Here is a 25,195-nt window from a genome sequence, read left to right on the forward strand (position 1 = left end):
TTAATTGAAATGATTATTTTATAGTACGAAACTCGTGGCTCACTTTTTATGAAAAAACAATGTAATATAAAAAATTGTATATTATATAAAAGAAAGATGTTTATTCGCACAAACATATCACTCGGCGTACGTTCAATATTATTCTTCGTACAGACATTGACTAAACTTGTCAAATACTAAATGCAACGTAAATATTTACAATCGATGTAATTATCTCGATCATTGATCGTAATCTAACGCGAAGAATTATAAAGCCGCGGATCTTCTCGTTAAATTAAATTCAAATATTTGAATAAAGTTCTTTCGCGTCGATTAAAAGAAGGGATCAATACATCATCCCCGGGTGCGTAGCTCTCTGGAAAAATACGTTGGGATTCGCTGATAGAGTCGTGTAGAGATTTCCAGCATCCTCCGGCCTTAAATACATACCGGTAGGTAGAACAAACGTCTCCATCGGTCCATGAACCTCTGAAAAACGAGGAAGAGAAAACATACATATTATTTAAGTAGTACAAGTATTTTCTAATATACAGCGCATATTTCCATTTTTAAAATTATCAAATAATCAACTTCAAATACACAAAGATTTTTAATAAAAATAATTGAACTTATCCAGATCACATACACGTATAGATCAATTTTTAATATAAAGTATATTTTGTTAAACGAAAATATTAGAAATAATTGCCAAAATGTCGATCTTTTATAATAAAAAAAAAATAAAAAAAAAAAAAAAATCTTCTGTTCGTTGTAATAATAAACTAGAAATATTTAATAAAATATGACCAACGTAAAAGATCACAGTACAATTTATTAATGCGGTTTATCGATGTCTGACATCGATAATAGTGTTCTACTTATGCGGCTGACCATAAACGTCATTTCATACTTCTCCAATAGCTCGTAATATGTCCCTCCGTGGGTATACAGTATAATAAATATTCCACATTTCTCATTATACATACGTACGTATATACACACACACACACACACATATATATATATATATATATATATATATCGTTATAATCCAAATCAATAAGGAAAAAAACAAATAAAACAAAGTCATTCCTTTTGAAAGGATTCTAAAGTATCATTATCAAAGAACTCGCATCATGATCGTCTATGATTAATCCGTTGTCTCTTACATGCAGGTTTTTAATCGCAGCTCTGTCTCATCAAAAGATTCATTATTTCGTTCTCTCCCTCCACCCCTTTTCCGCTTCCCCGCGCCCCGTTCCGCCCCGTTCCTTCACCTCGCCAAGCAAAAAAGAAGGGGAAAAAAAAAAGAAAAACAAAAAGTCATATAAAAACTCTGAAGTAGGTGCGAGAGGGGTTTGATGTGTTTAAGTGAATGGCCAAGGGGCTAGTGACCTTTAGGTCGTAATTTCCAGTATATTCCACGCCTTGCTCGTAATAATGAACATTACGGTAAAGAGAGACGTATCGCATTATGAAGCTTCTCGTTTGCGTTTTACGCTTTCGACCTGAATAAAATACTTAGAACGTTGACGTAATTATTGACTAATCGAGACCAAAAAGAAAGGATAATTATCATCGAAATGAATTTTAAACGAATCTACATATCCAAGTAGTATAATAACTACATTGTTAATATTTTAATTTGTTAACAAATTCATTCGGACACGAATCCAAATTATCGAGCGAAATTAAAATTGGAAAATATGTTAATACATATATACAAATGATCATTCCTTTTTGTTTTTTTTTAAGAGCGAAAGCGCAACTTGCAGGCCATTCGACGATGTCGTTCGTCCGATCTAACGGTATCCTTTTTCCCCTCTTCTTCCTTTAAACGCCGAAGAAGTGCTTGACCCTCGTCTTGGAACTTTCTCTCTCTCTCTCTCTCTCTCTCTCTCTCTCTCTTTCTCTGTCTCTGTTTCTCTCTCTGCTGTTTACTTGTCTTTCTCTTGCATCCCTAGCCATCGCACAAGATTTTTCTTCCCTTTCGTTTGATCCCTACGAGTTGAAGGTCGCGAGAAGTCAAGAGCGTAAACGAGGAACCAATTACGTTGAAGAAAAATGCACGGCAAGAAGAGGCGACATGTCGCCTTGAAGGCGTCGAGAGCGACTTTATTACACGTTACTACGCGTTGTAAATTTATCATGGAATTTTCTCTTAAGCGAAAAATACCAAGAATGCCTGGGTTTAGATATTCGATAAATGATGAATCGAGAGAATCTTGATCGAAGGAGCGTCAAACGAGGAAAAAAGTTGATATGAAAAAAACGACAAAACGATCATTTCAAATCGTTGTTGTAGAATTGAACGCACGACGACTTACCATCGGAATATATTGGACTTCCCCCGTGTCTGCAAGCGCTGCAACCAGGTATTCCCGATGAGACCAGCGCGACACGATCTGCAGCGAAAACGTGTGAAAGTGATTCTCAATATTTTCCTTTCGAACGGATTACGTCCTTTCCAAATGCCCATTAATTCGTTTATACTTCGGATATGCCTAAGGTCTAAATTTACCGTGTAGAATCAGATATCGTAGATGCGAATCGAAAGGAAACTCATCGCAGTTGAGAAAGAAACGTAATCGCGCAACGCAAGTGTGCGTGCAAAACAACAAGAGAAATTTACGAAGGATCGGGTGAAATCGTCGAAATTCATTTATTCTAACGTACCAGCGCTGTGATAATGCATCTTCCTCTTCAAGGACGCCTCAGCAGGTTTAAAATGGAAAAAGGAAGGAGAATAGCCGCTGCCAGGTAGAGAGCTGAGTGCATCATCGCGATCTCGAATGACGGTTGTAGGTCCTTCACGACCAAGTGCAGCCAATTGTCGACCCTTCGGCAGGAACATCGTCAAAAAAACGAGGAACGATGTAGTAAGGAGGCCATAGGCCAGCCACGCCTCCTTATCGCTCTCGGAGGAGGCTACTGTAGAGCCAATTGCGCTTGATATCCAAATCGGCAATGACAGACCAACGGCGAGTCCGATAAAAGCAGCTTCCCTGTTATTATCACGTACGCCACGTGCTCGAACGGCTAAACAGGCAACCGCTATTAACAATATCCCTGGATATCTAAAATAAAAAATGAAAGTAATGAAAGATCAATAGTTTCTTTTTCTTTTTTTTTTTTCGTAATATTCATAATTTCTAAACTATGTCACGTATGTATCTGCCCAAAAGTTACATTTCAAAAGTTTACCCTAGGGAAGCCACTGTCTGTCCGAGGGGAGTTTTGCAACCCAATAGAGGACCATTCTGATCCACATTTTGAACTTGTATAACCGCGGGTGGTTCTCCGTAAAACCATTGGCCGACGATAGCTACTTGTACCAGTACAGCAAATACCAGTACCAAAGCCTGCGGTGAAGTAAAAAGAATTATTCAACCGTGCGTTTATATATATATATATATATATATATATATATATATATATGCATATACTTTCCAATCTGTCAATGATAGTTACACGTTGCTTTTGCGCGAATAGTCGTATACCATTGGCATCCTGATCGTTGGCACAGACCGAACGTGAAAAATTCCGAGTATTCACGGTCTAAGTCGTCCCACGAGTTTCTATACATTAACTCACTATTGTATATACGTGTTGCCTATACACAACTACAAATAAGCTTTTCATTCATATCGAGCGCTCGCGTGATCGCTTTACCGCAGATCAAGAAACAAGACCGGATCTCTTTGATACTCTTAAATATAAAAACCTTTCTCGAAACCGCAATAACAAATTATATATCTTTGCCAATAGAATCAAATTTCCATTTATCTCTGGAAATCTTTGAATTTTTGGAAACATTAAAAATATTCTGATAATTATTACTAATTATTATTCATTGATAATTATTACTAACTTGATAAGGTGCTGGTAAATAGACACCGCTGTTCAATGAAAGAAGGAAGACGCATTTGACGAGAAGGGCCGCAAATACGAGGGCCGCTGGTAAACCGACTAGTCTGAAGGCTGCACAAGAGAGAGGATTTTGGCTGAGAGAAGCTGCAGCTGAGAGTCCAGCCAAAAGAAAAAGACCAAGTAAAAGGGCTTGGCCTAGGAACAAGTGACGTCTGTTTGGAGCTGCTGCTCTTGCCTAAAATACATTATGAATATATTATTTTCACGAGGAATATATTTTTATAAGGATAGAGAGAAAGAGAGAGAGAGAGAGAGAGAGAGAGAAAAAAACCTTCCTGCCGATTAAATTAATGGTAATATCATCGTTTTATCATCGATCTCGATTTGATATTCGAATCATTATGCGTGATTCCAAGTAAGGTAAATAACGAATATGAAACAAGCAGCTACCGTTTTGCTCCAGATTATATATGGAGGAACGCGCCATAATCGTAAGCAAATTAAATCAAATTATCTTTCCCGATGAGCGTAGATTAATTTCTCTAATTATAATAAAGAATATATTATGTATATATATACATACATACATATATATATATATATATATATATATATATATATATATATAAATACGGTATATACATACAATTATATTATTGCTCGTTGAGATTGAACGAGTAACCGTAAAAGTGCAAGCGTAATCGGCAACTTCCTCTAACGACAAGAACGGTAACGAGATAGTAATGGTATGATAATAATAGAGCGTCTACGTCTCACGCGTGTGATAGCGAACAAACTCGTTTTACTATCACGGCCTTTCTCGACTCGTTTGCTCGTGGCCCAATGGAGCGTGGCAATACGCAACCTAGACGAGACACGTCGTACGGAGAAACGTTGAACAAACTAGGCCTAGGTCTCGGCGAAATTCTCTTAGATTATCGGAGCTTGTCGAAGAAATTCAATCGAAAATAGTATATTACAACTATGGTTTAGGATCAATGGAAAATCTCGGTCAGAATCTTATTTCTTTAGAACTCGATGTTCTTTCGTCTATGTCCAAAGATGATTTAAAATGATAAATACCGATACTTTATTTAATTACTTTAAATTACAAAAAAAGAAAAAAAGAAAAATAAAACAGAAAAATAAATAATAAAATGTTAATTTGATTTTCCGTTTGGAGCATTGACCAACCTTGAGAAGTACGAAAACCTCGAAACCAGCCATAAGAAGCATCGCTGCGGCACTTAGGGCTGCAAGGGGAAGAGCCCAAGGTCGTTGTCTGAGAAGGAAACGCGAGCTCGGTGGCCTGGTAGATTCGGTTTCGCGTTCTTGGCCCTTCCTCGTTGGCATTCTGAAGACGGATACGGTTCTATTGGGTGCTGGCACGCTGATAACGCTAGCCACGCTAGCTAAACCATTTCTATCGGCCGTATCCTCCGACGGCACCAGGAAGAACTCCGTTGATAATTCGTAGTCCTTCGAATAAGAAGGACTTCGAATAGCCTCGGCAGGACCGAGCCAGCTCGCCGTGGCGCATGATAAAAAAATTGGACTTAGCCTCATGTCGAGACAAATCCGTGTGTCGTCACCGCTTCGTGTATCTTCTCCTACGCACTCGCATCCTTACGTATAAGGGATCGCCTTTTCTTTCCTCAGGATGTTTTTCTTCTCCGACCTCTGAAAATAATCAGAATCAGAACTGACATACTTTCCTATTTTTTCTATCTTTCTCTCTCTCTCTCTCTCTCTCTCTTTCCTTTTCATTTTCTCATCAAACTGATTTTCATTATAATTTTGAGACAACAATGTTTTTACCGAGAAACGTTTTCCTTAATAAACGGAAATGGAAAAGCACGTGTCTCGTAATACCGATAAATAAAGCCAAAGAAATTAGCATTCGACATGCTTGTTACCTTGAGCCTTAAATCTTCTATAATTTATGAGCCAGGGTACGAATAAACGTGCTTTCACGATAAATACTTAAACGCACGCTATCGCTAAGGATGGATGCGTTGCAATAACCGGGTCACGATGATAAGACGACAGGAAAGAGATCATGGGATAGAGATTTGAAAGACCTAACAGCGAACCGTAAAAAAGTACATACGCAGGAACATTCAACGATCTTTAAAGGCGATAATCGTCGAACAAGTTCGAACGTAAGTAGACTGGAGCGAAGTCAAGGAAATAAAAAAAAAAAAGTTAAGGGAAAAGTTGAAACTGCGTGCAGATGTAACGAAACGTTTTTCTCGATTGCAATTGAAAGAAAATAATGAAGATAGAATTAATCGAATTTATTTTTTAAATAATATTTAACCTCTCTCTCTCTCTCTCTCTCTCTCTCTCTCTCTCTCTCTTTCTTTCTGTGTCTCTGTCTGTCTGTCTGTCTGTCTGTCTATCTCTCTCTTTCTCTCTCAGACCCTTCTCCTCATCCTTTGTAAAAAACGTGAAGAAACTTCCACGTGCATCCTCTTTCTGCGAGTCACTTTTCAGCTTTGAAACTATCCTTCTTCGAATCTTCCCGCGCTTTTTTTTCCAACAAATATTGAAAAACAACGCGAATAAAAAAATTCAGCCTTTGTTTACGATCGAATTAAAACAAATTTTAATTGATAGTTTTAATTCGCCCAGAGAATACTCGTCGTATTTGATAAAGAATTGTGGAGCATGGAGGAGCTCGAGGTGCACGTTGCGAGAGGCACGTTCCTACTAAACCGCGAAGAACTCTCGAGGGCGAAACTGGAAGCGGACTAGAGTTCCGTCCTGCGGAGGTGAAGCCTATCCGTTACAGAGGAATCAGGGAGATGGTGATGACGATGGCATGGCGATGGTGGAGGTGATGGTGGTCGTGGTGGTGGTAGTAATGCTGTTGTGGTGATGGTCGTGCCGCGGACCAGGATCGGATACTACAAATCTAAAAAGAAATGCCGAAGGCAAGAGAATATACAATAAATAAATTTTTTAATTTGTTAACGCTTTTATTGTTTTTTTCTTTTTTTTTTTTTTCTTTTTTTTTTTTTTACTAACTAACCATCCACTTAAACAAAATCATCAGGCCGGTTCAATTGACTTTCTCGAGAGAATTATTTCTTTTTTTTTACACGTTTATGTACATCTTTAAGGATCCAATGATGATGCGCGTGCAATTTAAGATTGATTGGGATTTTTTTCTTTTCTTTATTTTCTTTTCTTTTCTTTTCTTTTTTTTATTTATTTACTTTTTTTATTTTTTTTTTTTTTTAATTTTTTTTTTTTTTTTATTTTTTTCTTTTGTTTTTAATTGAAAATTATACACACTGTATTTACTTTCACTGAAAGCAGTGGGATCGGCTGCGTCCCTGTAAAGAAAAGAGAGAATACTGTGTGAGGAATAAAGGAGCTTAAGAGAAAGAGAGACATAGTAGGAGAAAGAGAGCGAGAGGAGTTGGTCCTCCGATGTCGAGGACCGGACTCCGCCGATGCATTTACATATCGGACATGTAATAACCTCGAAAAAGTATTAACAATGGCCAAAGGTTCGTCTCGGCTCGAAGCAAGAAACGACGAAGAAGAAGAAAGAGGAAGAAACGATGGAGAAAGAGGGGGAGGAGAAGGATGGAGAACGATCGAAGTTGCGTTTAACGAACTCTGTGACTTCGAACGACGACGTGGACAGTCGAAATTCCATAGCAAAAAGTTGACGGGACGCCCTTTCAATAATCGTAGGCGAGGTAAGATTGAAAAAAAAAAAAAAAAGAAAACAAAGGAAAAAAAAAAGTAAATAATTAAAATAACATTTGGACAAATTCAAGGAATATTATCAGAAGCAACTTCAAGTTCGAACTTTTCATTCATCGTCATATCTCTATTAGAACGTGATTACCATTTTCCTTTGTCAGATAAATAGCTCTGTATACGCTCTTTGATTCAAAACAAAAAAAGAAAAAAAAAGAAAAAAAGAGAGAGAAAGAAAACGGGAGATAAAAAATACAAACAAACAAAAATAAAATGAAGAACCGACCGTTGCATCTTTTTAACGATTCCCTTTGAGGTCAAATCTCGAGGATGCGACATAGCGGTACGTTTCCTTTCATTCTCGTAACAAACTTATATGTATGCTAGAGTCGATATATGTACGTGGGTGCGTTCACGTCATAGATCGACGATCTTACTCGTAAGGAGACATTCGGTAGCTCTGCCGATCGAACCCTGCACTCCGGAGTTCGACGAACCCTTTGTCTCGAAAACCGGACAAACCGTTTGCACATCGGTACGGGTCTCGACTTCGTGATACCATGGTACAGGATGTTTCAAAGCTCGAAAATTGCATACATATATTCTCATAAATTTGATAATATTTTTTGTATCAGAAACAAAAAGGCTACAAATATATTTCTTCTTAAAACGTCCTTGAGACAAATGCTTTTTCTTTTTCTTCTTTTTTTTTTTTTTAAATTAAGATTTGCATTAAATTTATAATTATATTCTATTTCTCTCTTTTAACGAATCAAGGTTTATAATATTACGATTAAAAACGTTGTTATTAGATATGTAATCTGAAAGCATGACGATGAAAATATTTAAACGAATTATTATTCAATATCCAAAAACGATCCCTTCGAGAAATATACAATAATTTCAAAGAGCAATGCAAAGCCACACCCGGTCACTTTCTCCACCAAAGCCAAAGTCATTCTTGTACCGTATAGTACCGTGCTTAATGACGCAAGCTACCCACGCGATCTAATGTAAGGTACGGTAAATCGTTTCCCTTTCACGTCGACGTAAAAAGAAAGAATTCAGACATAAGCTTTACAAACTTCGAAAAAAAAAGTTAGATATGATTAAAGAAATTTTCAGGATTTCCATTTATTCTTATATGTCCTTGAATAATTGAGAAAAAAAATTGAAAATGTAAAAACAAATTGACTTTGATTTGTGTCTTACGAAAACGAAACTTATTTATTATACATTTATATATAAATATATATTATATATACGTGTATATATATGTGTGTGCGTGCGTATATATATATATATATATTTTTTTTTTCTTTGCATAAAGAAACGTTTGAAAAATTATTATATCCCTAATAATATAATAAACGAGAGACTGTATTGAATCGAAAATGTTTTAGAAAAATAAGGTGTTTTCAATGGTATGAGTTCGGTCCATACAAGTTATTCTCTCTTTTTCTTTCTCGCGTGAAATTCCACGGGGCTGGTACGCAAAGCCGAAAACTCGCTGGTTGTACACCAAATCTCTGAGTTGCGCCATGGTATTGGGGACTGGCGAGCTCGATGCTTGAAAGAGAGAGAGAGAAAGAGAGAGAGAGAGAGAGAGAGAGAGAGAGAGAGAGAGAGAGAGAGGAGCATTCGCTTGTAACCGGTTTCGACGAACTAAAGCTAAATAAAGTCATGTATGTACCAGGACGAACGAAGAATATCGTCGTACCAATAATTCTGATCTCGAAAAACAATGATAGATTTACAAGTCGAACGAATATCCATCCAACTATTCCGCAACTTTCGAACTTAGTATTAGTTTACTGATACTGAGAAGATTAATACTGCCGGGTCTTGTTCCACGAAAATTTTTTTTGCTTTTTTAACTTTTTAACTTTCTTTTAACTTAAATTAAAATGATAATGTATCAAAATTATGAAAATAAATATACTTATACATAAATAAATGACATTTTAGGATTTATCGTGATAAAAATCTATGTGTCTAATTTCAAAATAAAAAAGAAGAAAGGAAGAGAGAATGAAAGAAAGAAAGAAAGAAGAAAAGAAAAAAGGAAAACCGAAAAAAAAAGAAAAAAATAAAAATACGAACCTTGCATATATTATTTTTATTCTTGAAACTCTGAGACTCCCTTTGCTCCTTTTGTCTTTTTGCTTCATCGACCGCGATACGTTGATAAGTCGACCCTTCTACGGCGATTCATTTGAATATAAATCCGGTTGTCTGCACTCGGCGTAAGGTACATATGCGCAAAGGGCGAAGGGAGAAAAGTTGGAAGGAGATAGGAGCTAACTCTGCAAAGAGAGAAAGAGAGACAGAGAGAGAGAGAGAGAGAGAGAGAGAGAGAGAGAGAGAAATAGAAGACGAACGTATGCACGTAGTGAGAGAAAAAGAGAGAGAGAGAGGGAGAGAGACAGAGATGCACCTTTTTTCTTCCTTGTTTATTGTAACCACAAACTGCGGCGGTCGGTCACGCAGGATATTTTTTCTTATCCTTATTTCAAGGGTTCGTCCTCTTGCACGATCTTTATTTTTTTTTCTTTTTTCTTTTCGTTTTGTTGGTCGACAGGACACATTCCTCTACAAAAAATAAAATGAAATTAATAAAAGGAATTATAACGAGGGGTGATAATATAAAAAAAGGAAAAAAAAGAAAAAAGAAAGAAGAAAGACGTACGGTTTTATCCTGATCATTTAAAAATTCCAAGAAAAATGTAACATAACTCGTCCATGAGATATCACCCTTCGTTGACGAGCTTGGCCGTTAAAGGGCAAAAGCTTAAACGCGAAAAATCTAAGAAGAATCTTCTCCATCGAGCAAGCAAGGCGAAAAGGCGTAGACACATACCGCCGAACGTTTATGTTCGGTCGACGTTATACACAGAATATACGTGAGGTCCCTCCATGCTTCACGTACGTTTCGTATACGCTTATAAACCACTTCGCGAAAGTCCACGTGTGCTCACTATGGAGTAACGATATTTATTATATGTCGGCTATGAGTTATGGGCAGTTAACTTCGCCTTCGTGACGGAGCCCTCCCCGCATAGTACCATGTGTACTATGCAACCTAAGGACCATCTACATCTTCGCTCTTACGAATAACGAAAAAAATCTTTTACCTGCGGTCCTATTCCTTCAAATTTATTCTTAGTTAAATACAGGAACTTATTTCAACAGAATTTCTAATAACGATCTAATGTATTTCACCTTTCAAACATAATTGATGATTTCTTTTGAAAAAAGAAAAAAAAAAAAAAGAAAAGAAAAAATTAAAGTCAAATTATTAAAAAAAGAAATTAATCGATATGTAATATTTTAGTTAAGAAGTATCTAATAATTTAATCAATATGTAATATGTTACTTAAGAAGTATCTAATAATTCGATAAACTCACGGAAGTTGAAAGCAAACAGAATGACAAGTCTATCTTCTAAATGAGAAACGAGAATCCAAGAGCTTCGTAGTTGATAAATGCAACGTGCGTCGGCTTCCGTGATGCGAAAGTTTTCTTAGCGCGCTTATATCTTCGCTTCGTGGGAAACGTGAGAACGTTAAATGAACAAAATAGCTGTTTAACAGTACAACCGATAAATTTGCATATCCGAGAAAAAAGATCTTTATATCGTGTCGTATGCATCGAGCTTCTACTTCTTTTTCCTTTTAAAATCCTAATTATCTACTTCCTTTGAAAATTTTCCATATGAAACCGGTAAATTTATTACAACGAATAATGACAAACAAATTTCAAAGCATTAGAGCTCCTAAAGCTAATACGTTTTTAACATTATATTATACATATCACACCTTTATGTAAAATAACCGGTATAATTTAAATAATGACGCATTCGGTATGGTGTCGCTTTGGAAACAAGTTAATTCATTCGTGATAAGCAGAAACGAGTTTTCTACCAATACCAAAGAAAAATAGAATATCTTAGGTATTCAGTAGAAATGGAGCGACTGAGCGAACGTGATCGTGTCGTTTTAAACGTAATATTTGATCCAATTCAAGGGCATGGATCGATTGATTTTTCAGAAAATAACGATCCTGGTACGTAGTTCTTCTTTTTTGTCCTTTCTGAATGTTGCAACTTTTTACGATCTCTTTATGTATTTTTTCAGATGCATTGAATCAAAACGAAAGAGATGCTTTACCCGAGAACATTTTGAATATCTTAAAACAGGCTATATCTCACGCAGAGTCCGAAAATTTTGATGAATCTTTTCGTTTATTTGAGGAAGCTTTGAAGAAAGTACCTTCTTCCCCATCCATTTTGAATGATAGAGCTCAAGCATTTCGTTTGGCTGGTCGTGATAATGGTAATGGAATAATTTATTATTTGACATAAAAAAAAAAAAAAAAAAAAGATTCAATATACTAGAAAATATTGTGACATAACGATATTGCATATATCTATTGATAAAAAGAAAATAATGATTGCGAATGATAAAACGTATGATGTAATATTCGGAACTTATACCTTTCATAGAAGCATTAGAGGATCTGCATATGGCAGTTAAACTTAGCCAAGGAAAAGGAAAAGCAGGCATTCAGGCGCTTTGCCAACGTGGAATATTGTATCGTTACATGAAGGAGGATCAAAAAGCTAAAGAAGACTTTATGCTGGCAGCCGAAGCTGGTTCGAGCTTTGCCAAATCACAGCTCGTTTCTCTAAATCCTTATGCAGCTATGTGTAATGCTATGTTACGTGAAATTATTCTGAAATCCACTCGTCATTGACGATATCGTCGCTAATTCTGATAACAGAAGGATCAGATCTGTGAAAATGACATGTTAAATGAGAAATGATATATTAAATTATACAAAAGTTTTGAATGAAATTATAAACCTTCTCTTTTTTTTTTTTTTATACTGATCAATCGTCATTAACCCGATTCTCTTCATTGTTACCCTTTATTTGAATATAGATTTATGAATCATGCGCCTACAATGATCCAATTGATATATCCACATTAATAATAATGATTACACAAAATAATTATCATTGGAATCTTCAATAAAAATATAAATTACATTCTATCGTATTAAACGTGCAATATACGCACCTTTAAAAAGACAATTTCTGATCTACTAGAAAGAAGAAATCGCAAATACTTTCGATGAACAATTATGAAAATATCAGAGTTCCACGCACACGAGTTTCATTCTTCCAACTATTGTATTTTATGAAATAGAAAGGTACAACAGTAAAGAAGAAAATTTATTGCATTCCTTTTAATCCAATATTTTCAATTATCGATTAAGTACTTCTAATAACGTAGTAAAACACGTTTATAACACTTTACTTTTTATAACTTACAAACAATATATATATATATATATATTTATATATATATATACATATATATATATATATATATATATAAAGAAAGTTAAATCATCGCGAGAAAGCGATATAATATTCTGATATTACATATTCCACACTATCTTCAACAATAAATTCTCTTCGTACAAAATGCAGACAAATTTTTTATTTGTCCATCTGCAATATCCTAAATGCACAAAATGCAGAATTTCTGGTACAAGTATATCCGTCTGATATTTTTTGTTTGTTTTTTTATCTATTAAGAAATGGATTGTACACCAGAAGATATTTTCACTTTTTCCATAGTATTTTGACATTAACATCTTTTCCCGTCCCCCCCCCCTCTTTTATCAAATTAATTATAATAACCTGATTATTTGACAGTTATGCATTAGTAATGTACATAAAAGCATATGTCAATTTTAACGATTAATCATCGAATTAATTTTTACTCGTTCAAATGAACATGGAGATAATTAATGCCACAATATATGTTTTATACCATCACAAAATCACGACCTGTATTTGATTTTTCACTTTCTGAACCTTCTTCACTACCCTCAGAACCTTCTGCTGATTCGCTAACAGAAACTTTCTTATTGTCTCCATTAGAAATCTCTTCGATTCTGTTTGTCTCATCCTTTGGTAATTCTTCCATATTAGATCTATCTTCGCTATAAACAAAAATAACAATAAGAGTATTTCAAATATTTAAGATTATAAAATAACTTTTCTTTATCCATTTACTTACGTAGACGTACTAGGGGCTTCTTCAGTATCAGAATCTTTGTCCTTCTTCTTTTTCTTTTTACTACCTCTTTTATCGCTTTCATTTGAAGCACCATAATATTCATACTAAGAAGTAACAAAATACCATATAATTATTTTACATTTTACAATTCTATAAGAATTCATCATTTAGAAAATGAAAATTTACCTGATATAATGGCCAGAATGATGCGAAAAAGCCAACGTCTGCTATCAAATTGGGTAATAACCAAAAATGACACCTGCCAAGAGTAGGTACCCAAAGAAGACAGAATACGATCATTCTAAGAATAGTTAATGCAAGGATGAATACAAGCAATCCAGCAGCAGCTACGCTTAAATAATATACTCCCTGACGAATAGTTAAGGGCCATAACGGGAATAAACAAAGTCCAATTGCTCCTAATACTACCAAGGTACCAAAAAACCAATAATAAACTGGTATTGGTTCGTATATCCAAACGTAAGCATCATTACAATCTACGAAATATTGTTCCATATGCATTTCAAGTCGCACCTATAACGATAAAACATTGATCTATGTAAAAAGGTATATGATATTTTGAATATTGTCTAAGGATAATAACTCACTTTTGATTTCTTCTTAATTTCTTTTCGTTCATCAGATTTCTCTTCATTATCTTTATTTGATGCATCCTTATTTTCCTTCAGATCTTCTTTTTCTTTTTCATTAGACTTCTTCTCTTCCTTTGGTTCTTTAATTTTCTTCTTAATACCACGAATTTTACAAAGCTCCTCTTCAGATATTACTACTTTTTTAGCTCTATGGAAAAACTTGTGCCTCAACATAATGTCAAGAAATTTTGTAACTTGTTCTCGAGTCTCGAATCTGGTCTTGCTCCAGGGTGAGTTTTCCAATAGTGCATCGACTGCACGAGTACCAGTGAAATATTCAACATTATGATTTCTGTCAAATTTAGTCTTTTTGGAAGGTACATTGTTACGAATCCACTTGGCTACAGCATATTCTTCTTTAGATGGTTTATCCTGAGCAATTTCATTATCTAAACTTGAAATTTCCTATTTCAGAAATAAAACGTATTTTTAATGTATGATTAGGACGTAATAATTATTCACATTTGACATAACAAAAATTAGCCGGAAAGGAAGATGACAAGGTATTTTCAAATATTTTGAGAAAATAATTGTTATTTTCCACACACACATATATATATATATATATATATATATATATATATATATATATATATATATATATACATACATATATATATACATATATATATATATATCAACATATATATTTTACAATTAAAAATCGTAAAAACATGTACAAAATTAAAAGCATATAATAAAAAAGGCATAGGAAATATCGAGAAATGTATTTCATCTACGTCATCCTGTTTAATACTGTTGAAAATTGAGAAGAAGACATCAATCGTGACACGTGTACTAAAGATGATATTTCAAAATAAGCAGAGAAAAAAAAATATAAGTAATAATGCAGATAATTCCAATCAAGTAATAATCTATTGCGACATCGAAAACATATCGTAGGAAGTAATTGAATATGCGATGCTTACATCTTTGCGTTTTCTGCCTTTCCTACGTTCCACCATGTTGTAAATCCAACTTTGCACTTGCGCATTTGAACTCTTTTCGTCACAGACGCTATAGGAAAAAAAAAAAAAAAAAAAAAAAGAAAAAGAGAAAATTAGAGGAAGTTCCTTCTACTTCGTTCAATTTAATATTTCTTCTACGTCCATTTGATCATACTATTAACGTTATTGACGTTCCAATAAAATAAATTTTTACGATGATGTATTACATTAATTACTTAATGTCGGACAGAAATTTAAATTATTTCTGATGAAAAATTATATAAAACTTTTGATTACGATGAATTTAGCTGTAATAGATGTTTTTCAATTTTTGATATGCTGACGTTTTTAAATTCATTGAACAAAGTTTTCTATGCCAAATTCTATACTTATTCAATGTTACGTCAGATGATATTCAATTCTTCTATTTATAACCTATAGATCTGTATAGTTTTGTGCTTTAAAAACATATAAGAGCAGAACAATCCTTTGTCTGGCCTTTAATCATAAGTATTTTTTTCGAATAAATCTTACAACTTACGAGAAAACAAAATATTAACTATCAATTATTCAATTATTCAATCTGTTTCGTTAGTGTGACAGAGAGAGAGAGAGAGAGAGAGAGAGAGAATTAAAATATAATTTCGTTGAAAAATAAGAACTCTCGTGATTTCGTAAGAATAAAAATAAAGTAAACATAACCATAGATTGTAATATCCTTTTTATATAAAATAAAAAAATAATGTTGTTTTTAATGAAAATTCTCTAAACTATATTTAATATCAAAAAGTATTTTGTGTGCATATATTATAATAAAATGGCTTCTCTTAATATAACATCACCAAATGCAAAAAGGTTTGTTTTTATATTCTCTTTTCTTTAAGACGTTGGTATAACGTTTTATTTGAGAAGAAAACCTTTGAATGAAATTTTCTTTTAACTTTCAGATTTTCTCAAATCAGAAATGTACGTCAAGCCAGTATCATTGATATTGATATGGATATGTTCCTTAAAATTACTAATTATGAGGATACAGTCAAACAGCTAGATATTTATTATGGAATTGGTAAGAAAATATTTATATATTTGTAGTATTAATAGATTTAATATGATTTCTTCATATAACGATACATCATTTTTTCTTCTGTTCAGTGAAACGACAATTACTTCGCTATCAAAGTTGTATAACTGGATTATTTCCACAAATCACAACTGATAAAGTAATTGGAAGTATACGTGAAAGTATTTATTGTGCTGCTGCAATATGGAGTTTATATCAAGCATATCGGTATTTATTAATAAAACATATATTTTCTTTATTTCCATAATAATTTATATTATTTTATCTTACTCTATTACATAGACGTATAGATGACGATCGTGGAAAGTCTTATGAACTTGGTCAATCAGCAATAAAATGTATGAGAGGTATTTTAGAATGTTGGATGAAACAATCATCGAGAGTAGAATTATTCAAACGCAATCAATCAAATCGTTTTGCTCTGCATTGCAAGTTTCATTTAAATACTGGGGATGAAATCCTTCAAGATACAGATTATCATCATTTACAAGTGAATTTTTTATATTAATTTTATACAAAGTATTGTAAAATTCACATTAATTCTTTCTAATATATTATATATTATTTTTTTTTTTTTTTTAGATTGACATTGTGTCTCTCTATTTAATATTTTTAGTACAAATGATTTCTTCAGGGCTTCAAATTATATATACTCAGGATGAAGTAGCTTTTATACAAAATCTTGTATATTATGTAGAAAGGGCATATAGAACTCCAGATTTTGGAATGTGGGAACGTGGAAGTCGTTATAACGATGGGACTCCTGAAATACATGCAAGTTCCATTGGTATAGCAAAAAGTGCTTTAGAAGCTATAAATGGTTGTAATTTGTTTGGAGAAAAAGGTGCTTCCTGGTCTGTGATATATGTTGATATCGATGCTCATAATCGTAATCGTAGTATTTTTGAAACAATGTTACCGCGAGAATCAAGTTCAAAGGTAGATCAAATACTCAAATTATATGAAATATTTTCATATTATTCATATCTTTTGATTATCCATTTATAATTTTTTCTTTATTTCTTTTTTTTTTTTTTTCCAGAGTGTAGATGCTGCTTTGTTACCAACAATATCCTTCCCTGCTTTTGCTACACATGAAGAAGTATTATATAATGAAACTAAATTAAATATAATTCGTAGACTCAAGGGTAATTATGGATTTAAAAGATTTGGGCGAGATGGCTATAAAACAGTGTTAGAAGACAAACAACGTCGTTATTACAAATCTGGTGAAATAAAAGCAAGTAAAATATATATGCCATTTTTAATATTAACATTTTAATATAAAATAATAATACAAGAAACAATAAAGCATATTTGTTCAATAGGAATTTGATAATGTTGAATGTGAATGGCCACTTTTTTATATTTTTATGATAATCGATGGTGTTTTTAAAACGTTACCTGAACAAGTAGAAGAATATCAAAATTTATTAAAATGCAGAATATATAAAGATCTTCATGGAGGTATTTATAAACAGTATGTATATAAAAGTAAATTAAAAAATTAACTGACATATTATTTAATTCAAATAGATCCTGTAATACCTATGTACTATTATGTACCAGAAGAAAACTTAGAAAATGAAAGAAATGATCCTGGTAGTGTTTATCGGATACCTAGTGATGAAGGCAGAGGATATAGGCATTCTACAGATGCAGATGCATCACCAATGTATTTGTGGAATCAAGCAATGTTTATAATTTCACAATTATTGACTGCTGGTTTATTACATATCAATGAATTAGATCCTATTCGTCGCTATTTGCCTTCATATAATAGACCAAGAAGAGCTGGAAGATATTCTGCTTTTCAGGTAAGATATAACAAGTATGTTCAAAGAATAGTTATAGTAATTCATAATAAAACAGTTAATCTTACTTTTAATTGAGAAGGAAATTATATATATTATTTTCTTACATTTCATGCAGGCAAAGCCCACCATTGTAAGTAAATTATATTATATGCTTGCTGTTACATCACAGTAGAAATATCATTTAATTTAGCATTGTGTTTGGTATTATTAGAAAATAATCTGATCTTCTATGATCAATATGAACTATTAAAAATTATAATATTTTTTTTAATGTTATAATATATGCATGAGTTTGTAAACAAAAAATAGCAGTAAAACAAAACTACAATTATTCTGCTATTTTTTTTTTTTTTCTTTTCTTTTCTTTTCTTTTTTTTTTTTTTCATTTATAAAAGTTATGGTAAATTAATTTTTATATATTTTGTAAGTAGAATGTTTGAGAAAAACTTCATTTTTTATTAAGCTCTTTACAATGGTATTTATATATGTCTTTTATATTACATATATAATTATGTAATATTTTACGTGATATATTTTCCAATAGATATATAAGTATATTGTTTTTTCCTCTAGGGCACTCATGCTGATCTTGTAGTACAAATCGTTCTAATTGCGGAATCTATGAGATTACAAGCTATGATGGCAACATACGGTATTCAAACACAAACTCCACATGAAGTAGAACCAGTACAAATTTTATCTTCAACTCAATTAATAAAAGTCTATCAAAAGCTTGGAGTAAATAAGAAATTACATCTTCAAGGACGTCCAGTTAGACCTATTGGTTCTTTAGGTACAAGTAAGGTATGTATGATATACATTAAAGTAAAATATTTCTATGTCTAAATGGTGCATATACAGGTGTATAGGGTGTGCGGTATGACGGTACTTTGTTATCCACTCATATTTGAAGTATCTGAATTTTATCTATACAGAGATATGGCTTTGTTAATTGATGATATTAAAACAGAACTTCAATTCGTCGGTAAATATTGGCGACTTTCTGGTCGTCCGACTGTATGTCTTCTAATAAGAGAAGAACATATGAGGTATCTATCAACACTGTTAATTTTTACATAACAATATGATACAGTTTATATACATATATAATTATAATTGTTTTTTTTTTGTTTTGTAATCTAGAGATCCACAATTTAAAGAAATGTTGGACTTATTTGCAATGTTAAAGAAAGGATATTGTGATAAAACGAAAGTACGCATTGGACGATTGCAAAATTTAATTTCATCCTCTTGTATTGGTAATGTGTGATATCTATTTTATATATTGCATACAACTGACACATCAGAAACATTAAATTCTTTTGTTTTGTTTTTTTTTTTTTTTTTCTTTTAATTTATAGAACATTTGGATTTTGTAAATTCTATGGAAACTGATCTTGAACTTACTCAATTCAAACAGCTACAACACGATTATATTGGTTATCAAAGTCTCACTGATGTTCCAAGAGCTTTGACTTATTCCGAAGATATAAAAAACTATTCCGTATGTATATACAAACGATATTGATTTAATCATTATTTATTGCATTTATTGCATTTTCAGTATTTTATGCACGAGCCTTTGCACAATGTATTAAATGAAATTCGCAATTGTGATGGATTATATGTAAAGTGTCAGCTCTATGGTGTTCTATTAAAAAGAGAAGGTATCAATTATGAGATTAATGGAACAACAGGTATATATTTGGATTTATATAGTTAGAAAATTGTCCAAATCTCATATAGATTTAATATAGAGATCGAGTATATAATATTTCAATAAAATTAATTATAAATTTTATAGTTGGTGATTATTTAAGAACACTATATCAGCAAGCAGGATGTCTTAGATATTGGATGGCTGTTCGTTATTGTAGCAGTTTATTAAATCACACTGTTGATAGTATAAGTCCTTTTATTACTGGTGTACTTGTTAAAGGGAAACAGGTAATATCTGTTCTCGAATTATTCATTTAGTATTATTAATTTTTCACATACAAGTATATTTTTTATTATCTAGATAACTGTTGGAGTTATTGGCTATGAAGAAACTGTATTTGATAAACCTATGACACCTGCAGAAATTCAATCTGTTATGTATTCTACAATTCAACCTCACAATGTAATACAAGCTGTACTTCAACAGGAGGTATTATTGTATTGTGGTAGACTTATTGGAACAAATCCAGAAATGTTTAAAGGAATATTGAAAATTCGTATTGGGTATTTATACTATTTAGTTACTATAATTTTTGCTATTATTATTATTATTATTTGTAATGTAATATAAATACGTATGAAATTTATATACGATTAGGTGGGTTTTGGAAGCAATGAAGCTTTATTTAGAAATGTTTGTAAAAAATCCTGAGCCAATTGAAAACTACAGCCCCTATCAAATTAGACAGTTCCTGATTAAAGTATTGACTGTTAAAAATTGGGCCAGTTCAGAAAAGTATACCAATATGATCTTCTTACAAAACCTTTATGGAATTTCTCAATTGTAATATTTTCTCTTGCAATAGGCTTACTGTACTTGGACGAAGGAAAATTGAAGGAAGTTTATGTAGAGTACCTACACACTTTTATAATCAAGTATGGGAAGTTTTAATGCGTTGTCCTGGAGGTATATGTGTTAATGGACGCGAATTGCCACAGCAACCAACGCTTTCTAACATGACACGATCAGAGTTAACTTTTGCTTTGCTCGTAGAATCTCTCCTTCATCATATACAATTACCGGAATATCGTCAAATTATAGTAGAGGTAATATTTAATTGATCATAGATTTGCACTTTTATTTTTTATTTAGAAGCAAAAGAATAAAAAACTTTCAGGAAAAAATCTAAAAATTATAACATCATTTTATATCTAATTTGTTTACAGTTGCTTAATATAGTATCAATAATTTTATTAAGAAATCCAGAGCTTAGTTTCCAAAAACAATTAAATCTAAATAAACTTGTTGAGGATAGCTTTGTTATGTATTCCAAGGTATGTACAACTTTTTGTTTTATTAAAAATTTCTCACTATACATGTTATATTCATCATGTGATGAATATATATTTCATCCATATAAGAATATATAATATGTTTGTTTAATACAGGATCAAAATTTAGAGAGAACAGACGACTTCACACCATTCTTTTCTGCACATTATTCGGTAACTACTGGTTACCTGGCTAGAGCAGTCGTAAATAATGTTCTTACGATTGGTCGTGTAACTACTATCATGGATGCGAAAGATAATTTTGAATCTCGTGAAATGTGCAAAATTACATAAATATACTTTCTAATCTACGTCCCAATAAGATATATTCTAATAGATTCAAAGTACAATATATATGATGAAATTGAATTTAAAAATGTATATATATATATATATATATATATGCATATATATATATATTTGTATATGGTACAAAAGATTGTGTAATAATATTTATGTATAGTCATCTTAGTAAAGGATCCATTACGTATATCTTATTTTCTATACAAAATGTATAAAAAAAGATCTGAGAATTTACCGTGTCATTCTTGAATTCCTATATATTAACTGTACAAATGGGCTTAACTAAATGACTCATCGCTTCGCGAAATTTGTATCCATTGCTCTGCAAGAACGTTGTATATTGTTTATATTAGATTTAATCCTTGATGCAACTGTACCCACTTCGGCTGCAGCAACTAATTGCTTCCTATGTTATAAAAGAAAATATATATATATATACATACACACAGTGTAAATATCAGAGATATATTCTAATGTATAATTGTATAAAGAAAAAAAGTTTAATATCCTACCTAATAAAATCTCTATTATATATTTTTTCGTTTGATAATTCTTTCCTTTCTTCTTCATGATACTGCTTTATATTTCGTTCTCGTTCTTTATTTCGCCATGTTGCATTTTCCATCATTTCCTGTCTACGTTTTTCCTTTTCTTCTTCCGAAAGCTTCTTTTTTGGAACCCATTTCTGTTCAGTTTTTCTATCTTCATTAATCCTTCTTTGAGGTAAATTATAAGAAAAGTGATGTGATTTTTTTTTATGGCTTTCCTGTAATATAGAAATATATAAGTATGGATAAATAATTGTTGTTTATCAGAAATAATTGTAAAAACTATTAAATTATACATATATCATGTACATATTAATATTATATATATATATATATATATGTATATTTACATCAAAGTATTTCTCTACTGAAGGCCTTTCTTTGTATCTCTTCTTATTGTTTTCATTATCTTTATAACTGCTATCTTCTCTATGCCCTGTATTTCTTCTATACTGATATTCTTTTTCTTTTTTGAATGTTCTATCCGATTTTGTATGATATGCGTTGGTACTTCTATTAAGTAATTTTTTGCCATCTTCTTCATCACTTTTGTATGTACTTGACTTTGTATGCTTTTCCTTTTTTTCATTATCTTTCTTTTTGCTTCTTTTTCTATGCATTGTTCCACTGTCATTACTACTGCTCCTCTTTTTGTGACTTCGTTTTCGTTTCTTACGTTTAACTAATTCGTTAGTACTACTACTGCTACTACTATTACTATCGCTGTCACTACTACTGCTTTCGTTATCGCTATCACTTTCACTGCTACTGTCACTTTCAGAATCGCTACTGACTTTCTTAGACTTTTTCCTTTTCTTATGTTTAATTTTTTTCATAGACTTCATCAAATGTTTTTCACTAATTTTATCCTTCAGTTGTTTGTATTTTGCAGCTAATAAATTATCCAATTCAGTTTCGTCATCACTATTATCCGTATTATTCGTTGATTTCTTCTTCTTGCTTTTTTTCTTTATTTCTTTTTTCTTTGTTTGTTGTTCTAGCTGTAAAAAATGAAATTATAATAATTGCAAAGACAATAATTAAGGATTTAACAATATTTATACTTACCAACTCTTTAATTTTTTTTAGCTTGACTGGATTTTTTAACAACTGACTTCTTGTTTCCATTTCTTTCTTTTTTATAGCGTACAATGGATCTTCTTGCATCTTCCTTGCTAGATCAACTTGCTCGTTTCCAGAAAAGAAACGTAAAGAAGGCGGAATACATTCTAAAATCATAAATTAATATTAATTAATAGGATCAAGAGTGAAAGGCGATAGAAATAGATTATACGAACCATATTCTACATGATTTTTTGGTGCGCGATTTAAATCTGTATCTTTTTGTGCTTGTGCTACTTGTTCAAAAGATTTGTCAATTGGACGGCCAAGTAAATATTCTTCTCTATTTACCATTTCGTTTGGACCTTTGTACATCCAATCTAATTTTTTATCATCTTTTTTTTCTATAACACCTTGCTCCATAGCATATTTTGTCATGTCTTCTCTGTCTCTTTCCATTGCTATTTCTCTCTTTAATTCTGCTATTCTTTTTTTCTCCTGATTCTTTTCTTGTTCGGCTTTCCATACTTTTTCCATATTCTTCATAGTAGATGGATGCCATGATTTCTTCAAATTCTAGGTTAATTTATATGATTTAATGATTATGAGATTGATATAAAATACGATATGTAATTATAATTGTTAATTAAACTTAAAATCGATTATTTATACATACACATATTTATATATACATATATATATATATATAAATACGCGTGCAACGGTTAATTTCACTTGAAAAAAAAAAGAAAAGAGAAGAAATAAAACATACATACCAGATCTCCACCACCCATTTTGTTTTTATTTTATTTATAGTAAACGATTTTTAAATGTACATTAAAATTATAAAATTCTCAATAGAAATTTATTATATATCATTGACACAAATAAAACAAACGTTCTCTTAACCACATTCGACAGCCATAGACACTTTTAGAACACGGATCATTACAGACTGTTATGGATCACGAAATTGACGTAGTAAATAGAAAAAGACGAGAGGTATACTCTAGAACAAATTCTGTCCTCACAGCGACATTCCTGCGAACTAAAGTCAACTTACCGACTGATATGTATGATTTTAATGATTACCGACCAGAGGTAACTTTAAAACACAAGCCTCATTTGAAAATCATGAAATTAATGAAATAAAGTGAGCACAAACTCGTAACTTCGGTAACATATATATATATATATATATATATATATATTGAAAATGTGTCATATATTTGACGATTTTAATAAATATATTGAATATGTTTAAAAATTAATTAATAATTTTATAGATTTTAAAAGGTACATTCTAAATTTAATATTTTTCTTTCAGATTTTTTCCAATATTAAAATTAATAAAACCATAAACTATAGAGATCAGTTGTAAGTGAAATAATATTATATAAGATGAGACTTGTATGTTTTGCATCTGTGGTCATTATAATGATGATGACTTTTGTTTCATAGTTTTACCAGTTTGCCACAGTGGCCATCGTTTGCTTGCGCTTGATTTACGTTGTAACTTTTTTTTTTTAACAATGACAATTCTTGAATCCTAAAGTATGTTAGATACAGTGTGAGATACACACGAAAAAGTTTGTTCGTGTAATGAGCAGTACATGCGAAAATTCGTGTCCGTGGAAGGACTACCTGGAAGATACAATCAATAGATTTGCTTCTTATTTAACGGATTTTCTTCCATCGAATTTCGGCCTAACCCTCGATTCGACTAGTACTGTTATCTTTGGCAATGAGCCCTTTCAAAGATTTTCTGAATTTTTTCAAGAGTTAATAGCCTTGTTATCATTTGATGAATTTCAACTTCAATTACTTAAGATTTTTCTATTTATACTTACTAGTACAATTGCTCTAATTTGTATTGCCTGGCATGTATACGGTTTAAGAATATCAGAACAATTTATGAATCCAAGTAAGTACGATTTTATTATCTTTTGCAAATTTTGTTTTGTTTTATCAAATGCATCGATCAAAGATAAAGATAAATAGAAAGTATACATTATCGTTAGAAATATATCTCTTTTTTTAGGTGGTCTACCTGGATATTATGGGAAATCCTCAGAATAGTAATTAAATAATAATTACTATTTGAAAGTATCTTTGTTTTTTTTTTTGTTTTTCCT

The 25,195-nt window shown here is 31.9% G+C and overlaps 6 protein-coding genes across 17 annotated transcripts; 3 read left to right on the forward strand and 3 right to left on the reverse strand.

The window, feature by feature from the left end:
- Positions 1 to 77: 77 nt before the first annotated feature.
- LOC124424640 lies at positions 78 to 11,266 on the reverse strand. Of its 11 annotated transcripts, XM_046963996.1 has the most exons (11): positions 10,975 to 11,266; positions 10,701 to 10,811; positions 10,256 to 10,543; positions 9,670 to 10,158; positions 6,170 to 6,766; positions 5,044 to 5,529; positions 3,851 to 4,084; positions 3,184 to 3,341; positions 2,656 to 3,056; positions 2,307 to 2,384; positions 78 to 468 (listed from the first exon to the last, which is right to left on the reverse strand). In XM_046963996.1, the coding sequence occupies exons 6-11, from the start codon at positions 5,413 to 5,415 to the stop codon at positions 326 to 328; spliced, it is 1,386 nt and encodes a 461-aa protein (XP_046819952.1). In that variant the 5' UTR covers positions 5,416 to 5,529; positions 6,170 to 6,766; positions 9,670 to 10,158; positions 10,256 to 10,543; positions 10,701 to 10,811; positions 10,975 to 11,266; the 3' UTR covers positions 78 to 325. The 11 variants fall into 11 exon arrangements, with proteins under 11 accessions (XP_046819952.1, XP_046819950.1, XP_046819951.1 ...); XM_046963994.1 differs by lacking the exon at positions 10,701 to 10,811; XM_046963995.1 differs by lacking the exon at positions 10,701 to 10,811 and having other exon boundaries at positions 10,256 to 10,672.
- A 130-nt stretch (positions 11,267 to 11,396) lies between these two features.
- On the forward strand, positions 11,397 to 12,422 carry LOC124424643 (tetratricopeptide repeat protein 36). Its single transcript, XM_046964004.1, has 3 exons — positions 11,397 to 11,631; positions 11,703 to 11,900; positions 12,071 to 12,422. The coding sequence occupies exons 1-3, from the start codon at positions 11,532 to 11,534 to the stop codon at positions 12,319 to 12,321; spliced, it is 549 nt and encodes a 182-aa protein (XP_046819960.1). The 5' UTR covers positions 11,397 to 11,531; the 3' UTR covers positions 12,322 to 12,422.
- Positions 12,423 to 12,476: 54 nt separating this feature from the next.
- LOC124424642 (translocation protein SEC62) lies at positions 12,477 to 15,328 on the reverse strand. Its single transcript, XM_046964003.1, has 5 exons — positions 15,241 to 15,328; positions 14,267 to 14,716; positions 13,845 to 14,192; positions 13,659 to 13,762; positions 12,477 to 13,581 (listed from the first exon to the last, which is right to left on the reverse strand). Exons 1-5 carry the CDS (start codon positions 15,274 to 15,276, stop codon positions 13,404 to 13,406), a joined length of 1,116 nt encoding a protein of 371 aa, XP_046819959.1. The 5' UTR covers positions 15,277 to 15,328; the 3' UTR covers positions 12,477 to 13,403.
- A 623-nt stretch (positions 15,329 to 15,951) lies between these two features.
- Positions 15,952 to 21,984, forward strand: LOC124424644 (probable phosphorylase b kinase regulatory subunit beta). Of its 2 annotated transcripts, XM_046964005.1 has the most exons (20): positions 15,952 to 16,113; positions 16,206 to 16,324; positions 16,411 to 16,546; positions 16,622 to 16,829; positions 16,922 to 17,278; positions 17,382 to 17,579; positions 17,668 to 17,806; positions 17,876 to 18,156; positions 18,272 to 18,286; positions 18,730 to 18,960; positions 19,018 to 19,205; positions 19,300 to 19,415; positions 19,518 to 19,660; positions 19,721 to 19,853; positions 19,961 to 20,103; positions 20,177 to 20,379; positions 20,474 to 20,611; positions 20,682 to 20,922; positions 21,043 to 21,150; positions 21,265 to 21,984. In XM_046964005.1, exons 1-20 carry the CDS (start codon positions 16,076 to 16,078, stop codon positions 21,439 to 21,441), a joined length of 3,312 nt encoding a protein of 1,103 aa, XP_046819961.1. In that variant the 5' UTR covers positions 15,952 to 16,075; the 3' UTR covers positions 21,442 to 21,984. The 2 variants fall into 2 exon arrangements, with proteins under 2 accessions (XP_046819961.1, XP_046819963.1); XM_046964007.1 differs by lacking the exon at positions 18,272 to 18,286.
- LOC124424645 (pre-mRNA-splicing factor CWC25 homolog) lies at positions 21,717 to 24,033 on the reverse strand. The gene is made up of 6 exons (XM_046964008.1): positions 23,837 to 24,033; positions 23,297 to 23,636; positions 23,067 to 23,227; positions 22,349 to 22,999; positions 21,963 to 22,216; positions 21,717 to 21,856 (listed from the first exon to the last, which is right to left on the reverse strand). The coding sequence occupies exons 1-6, from the start codon at positions 23,852 to 23,854 to the stop codon at positions 21,742 to 21,744; spliced, it is 1,539 nt and encodes a 512-aa protein (XP_046819964.1). The 5' UTR covers positions 23,855 to 24,033; the 3' UTR covers positions 21,717 to 21,741.
- A 410-nt stretch (positions 24,034 to 24,443) lies between these two features.
- On the forward strand, positions 24,444 to 25,194 carry LOC124424709. The gene is made up of 2 exons (XM_046964124.1): positions 24,444 to 24,984; positions 25,102 to 25,194. Exons 1-2 carry the CDS (start codon positions 24,663 to 24,665, stop codon positions 25,137 to 25,139), a joined length of 360 nt encoding a protein of 119 aa, XP_046820080.1. The 5' UTR covers positions 24,444 to 24,662; the 3' UTR covers positions 25,140 to 25,194.
- Position 25,195: the final 1 nt, after the last annotated feature.

The sequence above is a fragment of the Vespa crabro genome, chromosome 6 (genome assembly GCF_910589235.1).
Source record: "Vespa crabro chromosome 6, iyVesCrab1.2, whole genome shotgun sequence".
In the NCBI taxonomy this organism is placed as follows: Eukaryota; Metazoa; Arthropoda; class Insecta; order Hymenoptera; family Vespidae; genus Vespa; species Vespa crabro.